Source organism: Entamoeba invadens, assembly GCF_000330505.1.
Source record: "Entamoeba invadens IP1 unplaced genomic scaffold scaff_1105074726193, whole genome shotgun sequence".
NCBI lineage: Eukaryota > Evosea > Mastigamoebida > Endamoebidae > Entamoeba > Entamoeba invadens.
In genome coordinates, this window is record NW_004191595.1 from 3,028 (window position 1) to 8,814 (window position 5,787).

The 5,787-nt window shown below is 28.9% G+C and overlaps 1 protein-coding gene across 1 annotated transcript; it reads right to left on the bottom strand.

Moving 5' to 3' along the window:
• Positions 1-4,393: 4,393 nt before the first annotated feature.
• EIN_068170 (hypothetical protein) lies at positions 4,394-5,752 on the bottom strand (the record flags this gene model as incomplete). Its single annotated transcript, XM_004182841.1, has 3 exons — positions 4,394-4,487; positions 4,645-5,677; positions 5,713-5,752. 3 exons carry the CDS (start codon positions 5,750-5,752, stop codon positions 4,394-4,396), a joined length of 1,167 nt encoding a protein of 388 aa, XP_004182889.1.
• Between the last annotated feature and the right edge of the window lie 35 nt (positions 5,753-5,787).

Genomic DNA, 5,787 nt, shown 5'->3' on the forward strand with positions numbered 1-5,787 from the left:
GTGAAGAAGCATCCAAATGGTTCACCGACGATTACGTGGCTGTTTTGAAATTGTTCTCACATTCTTCACACATCACTCAATTACTTGACGTGTTTGTTTTTGGAGTTCAAAACGTTTTTTTTGTATAATAATAAAATATAAAACATTAATTATAATAAACTTAATGTTAGAAACTTATCCAACTTCCTCGAGTTGACGAAGACTTAAGTCTTGAACCAATTGATTTACAATCTTTGGACCATGTTTTGGGTACTTTAAACTTGGAAGACGCCAACTGTGCCAAAGGAAAGAAGAAAGACATTATAAGGGATCTATATGAGGGGAGATTAACAAAGGCTGATTTGGTTGAATTCACCAGAAGTCCTTTGTCCAACCAAATAATATCGATCTACGCGTCTAGGGACAAAGCAACTTCTGGTGTTACCATTGTCAACGCGTTGAGAAAGAGTGGGTTCTTCAACACCCAGTGCGTCAAGGGTGGAGAGACTTGCTTGCGCGTCAAGTTCTTTCCAGAAAGATCGAAATTGATGATGACTTTCTTGGGAGAACCAGTGTTATTTGAAAGAAAGCGATTTGTTGGAAGGAGAAAAGCGGTTGTTGCAGACGACATACCGGAGTTCGAAGATAAGTATGATGATGAAGTTTCTTAGAAGTTTGATATCGAGAACTTTATCAACATGATTCGACTTGGTTTACTGTTTTTTTGATTTTTTGTTAAAAATATAAAACAATTCAGAAATAGTATAATGTATGATTAGTTATTAATCATATTAATATTTTATATTTTTATAATACATATTTAATATACAATAGTTAAATAAAAACCCATAATATTTATCGAGAAAAGTATTTTGAATTAAAAGATAAATCGAATCTGAAGGAGTAATTGAATATTTCTTAAGGTAAGTTTGGTTTAGAATGTTTTTCAAAGCAATAATAAAGTTTTTAATTTAATATGTAAAGTAAAAAATATATCATTTGGAATGTGGTAACTCAATAATAATTGTAGTAATCATAATAGTATACAAAATAATTTAAATTTGATAACTGTAAAAAAACAAATTATATGATAAAAATTGATATAAATTGTCTTATAATTATAATTAATTATTATAAATTTTAATACAATAAACACAATGTTCAATCGTTGTTTTGTATTGATAAAAATTTGTAATTGTTAGTTAGAAAAAAATGCGATATTATAGTACTTCATAAGGGTAGTAAAGACTTATCAAAAATAATAAAACTTGAATCAAGGCGATTTCAAAATCAAACAAAAACACTGTTTTTATTGAATTCATTTTTAAATAAAAAAAGAAAGTTCTTTTTAGTAAAAAGAATCAGAAAAGAAAATTATGGTGTGACTTTCTCCCCACTCTTCAATTATCTCCATCGTTAATTAAAAATCCGACTTTATATCTATTATTTCCAAATAAAAAAACAATTGATAAATGAATGATATTTTTTAGATTTGCATTTTAATGTAAAAATAATAATCCAGCTTTATTTACAGTTTCCTTCACTCGGTTTTCAATAGCCACCACTTAAAATAATTTGTTCGTCAAAAAAATAAAAAAATTATCAAAAAATAAACGGTTTTGTCATGTGTATAATTTGGACTTGACGAAAAAATAATTTACTAACCATTTAAAATAATTAGGTCAGTCAAAATTATAAAACAAAATTCATAAAATAAACCAAATTTAAATTATTTATTTTTTCATTAAAAATAAACAGCCGTCACAAATTTAACTGGTTCCATCATTTAGAATAATATACAGGGGTGAAACTGAAGGTATAAATTTGAAAGCGGATGTATTAATTTAGGGGTTTTGATGCCAAATTTGGCATTTTTCTAGGTTTTATGATTCATAAATTAAGCCAACCCCTTTGATTTGAATTTGACAATGAAAAACAATGCAAACAAAATGAAAAGAATCAATAAATATGTTTTGTAACGATTCCAACATGTTAATGATTTAATAGTATTTTAATTATATCAATGGTTATATAATAATTCATCAAGAATTTGTGTGTTTTTAATAATCAGCTAAAGTTAAAAATGAATCAATAGTAACAATTGTTATAATTAAACCATTATAAATAGCTGACGGTGTTTTATAGTAAATTTGTTATTATTCAATTTTATTTTCAGGGTTTAAGACAAAACACAACCCGTTTACAACTTGATAAATATTTTAAGTGTGTTTAAACACGTGGGTGAGTGTTAGCTTTATGGTTTATTTATTTATTTATTATCAATGCAGTTATTTAAAAATATTATATTGACGTTCAGATTGGTTAATGCAGCTCATTATTACATTTTGGTTTGTGTTTTTCATACGCAGGCCGGTCGTGAAGGCCGCGAAACACAACCCAAAGTATCGTAAATCATTTTTATGTCGAGTGTTGTTTGAATAATAACAAAATAATGATAAATTTATTATAAACATGAATAATATAATGTATAGTAAATATTTGATATTGTTATAATTTCTTGTGTTGAAAATTATAATAAATTTTATAATTTTGTAACTATATTATTAACTATATTTTACTTTTCCAAAAATCATGACTGTGTTGGAAATAGTGGTTTTTGTCCAATTTTACTTGTTTGTTGTTGTAGTTATGTCGCATTAAATGGCTTAAATTTAATGATTTACATGTTAGTTCGTTTTTGGCCAATAGATTAAAAGAAAATGAACCCTAAATTAATATATTCACTTTCAAATTAATACCTTCATTTTCACCCCTGTAGATTATTTTGTAATTATTTAATTTTTATTTATTAAAAAACACAAAAATATTATCAAACCATATAATTATATTTTTATAATATAATCATAAAAAATAGTATTGAATGAAAGATCATCTCTTGCATAAACTTTTCTCCAAACTTCATTTTGACATTGTTGCATTATCTTCATGAACCTGCAAAGCTCTTCAAAACTTTCTTTTATTTGTGTTACCAAGTGTCCGAGATTTTCCCATGTCCTTATTTTTTTCAATGCGACGTTTCCAAAATCCAGAAACATTTTCGATTGGATTCATTTCTGGAGAATATGCAGCATTATTGATCACACAATGATTGGTGCCTTCGACAATTTCTTCCATGTCATCATGAATTTTGCAATTATCACACCAAAAGACGGCTCTGATCCCAGCATCATCATACTTTTGTATTAATCGTTTGAAAGTCTCATACCATTTTTAATTTAGTCGAGAAACATTTTGCCCACTTCGCTTTATCCATTAACAAATGTGCAAGCAATAGTCCATGCTGTTTCATCAACACACACCCATATGTACCCAGCATTAATTCTACCATTCAGATTATTCAAAGCTTCGATTTGTTTATCTTAGTTTTTATCTGTGTTGGAATTTGGGCCTCTGTTTATTACTCATTTGAAAGATAACACAGGAATGTCTTGATATTTGTTTACTTTAATTTGGCCCTTGACCATTCTCAAGAACGTTGACTCTGATGGCACTTCCTTATCAGCTTTTTCAAGTAAAGTTTTTAATAATTCTTTGTTTTTTTCATCTACTTCCATTGCTTTGAATCTATCTTTTGAACTATCGAGAATTGTCGGGTCAATGTATTCAACTTCATCTATGTTTTTTATTCCTTCAACAACAACTTCTATCATTTTGCTACGTGTTTTTTCCATAGAATAAGTTATTGATTCTTTAAGATACTTGTACATAAGAGGTATAAATGGAGTTATCCTGCTTTTGCAGTTATAGTGATTTTTGGGATTAATATTTTACCCTTTCTTAGTTTCACAAGTAAAGATTCGCAGTAATTAAGTGGAATTCCAATTTCAAGGGAAAAAAGCCTCTAAATTTTTATCTGGATGTTCTCTAAATTCTTTCACCAATCTCTGTTTCAAATTAATACCTATTTTGTTGTATCGATGTTTATATGTTGTTTCACTTTGTGGTCCATTTTTTTGGTCGTCCTCTTGGTTTTTTTAATTCAGAAGGTGATATGAAAGGTTCTGAAGGCTGAGTTTCGAGTGGTGCACCTTGAAGTGGGTTTGGGGCGTTGTTTATATAATTGGCACTTGCGTTCGGATCTCTTACATCAATATAATCAGCAGATGCTCTTCTCATTTATATTATTAGTTGTTTATTTTTTATTAAATAATTACAAAATAATCTATATTATTCTAAATGATGGAACCAGTTAAATTTGTGACGGCTGTTTATTTTTAATGAAAAAATAAATAATTTAAATTTGGTTTATTTTATGAATTTTGTTTTATAATTTTGACTGACCTAATTATTTTAAATGGTTAGTAAATTATTTTTTCGTCAAGTCCAAATTATACACATGACAAAACCGTTTATTTTTTGATAATTTTTTTATTTTTTTGACGAACAAATTATTTTAAGTGGTGGCTATTGAAAACCGAGTGAAGGAAACTGTAAATAAAGCTGGATTATATTTAATTATTTGCATCTTCATTTCTTTGGTTTTGTTTCTTCACGTTTTTGGCCAATTTTTTTAATCTGAATATCATGAATCATTCTCTTTGTCTCTTGATATTGTCTAAATTAAATCTTTATAAAAATAATTGTAATTGTCATGATTAGATATTTAAATATTTAACTCAATAAAAGATATTTGTTTAGAACAACAAAAAGACGAGTACAAATAGTGACACCAAAGTTGTGACAGCTCCATTGATGAAATCTTCGTTTTTGTCATCACCACAAAAACCAGTTGTTTGATTGAGCTCTATTCCATTTTTGCATCCAACAAGTACACATTTACTCCTGTCATATTTCCCATTTTTGCATTTATACCCGCCAACACTATTTTTATTTCCAATACAGCTTTTTTCATATAGAACCATGCCATCAACACAAAACTCTTTGTATTTTTCATACACGATTTGTGCTTCATTCAAAAATGAAATTAATGATTCTTCTGTTTCTTCATAAAATTCAAGTAATGCGTATTCATTTGGTTGATGTACAATAAATTCATCTGGTACTGTTTTGTGTGTTCTGTTGAGTGGGTAATTCGGGGCAAAAGATATTGAAAGAGTCATTCCGTGTTCCAACAGCACAGTTTCGTTATTTCCATGAATCAAAGAGTCTTGAATAACAACGGTGGGACTTTGTCCAACATCTCTTAAATCTGATTGAACGAGGCCAGAATATGCGACCAAAATACCCGAGTTTTTCTCTCTGAATTGTTTAGCAAACGCGTTACAAGCAGAGAAACAGAATTGGTCAGTGAAAATAATAATTTCATTCGGGTTTCTTACATTCGTCATATTGTACTTCATTTCATAATGTTTTTTAAATAACGATTTTTGTGTTCTCACAAACTTGACATCACCAAATAAGTCTGTTTCTGGAGAATCATACCAAGGACCAAGTGGGCCTTCATAAGTTCCATTGACGTCAGGGACTCTTGGTTCTAATGTCTCGGGGTCTATTAAACCAGAGCCCACTCTGAACCTTATAACACGTTCACTACTTTTGTCTATTCTCATTGCAACTTCTGATTCTATAATACGATAAGGTGCAAGTGAGTTTTGCAAATGGTCTTCCAAGTCAACAAATCCACCTTGATTTTGTTGTAAAATGACAACTATTGGATCTTTTGACTGGTCAAATAGTTTCTTACATTCATCTGTCACTTCCAGGTACTTTTCAATTTCTGAATGAAAAGTTTTTTACACAACAAAATAAAACTTTTGGTCGTTAACATATCTTTTCGCACATGAAATTGCATTTGGAATACTAAAAGTGTACAAATCACCCCTTTTT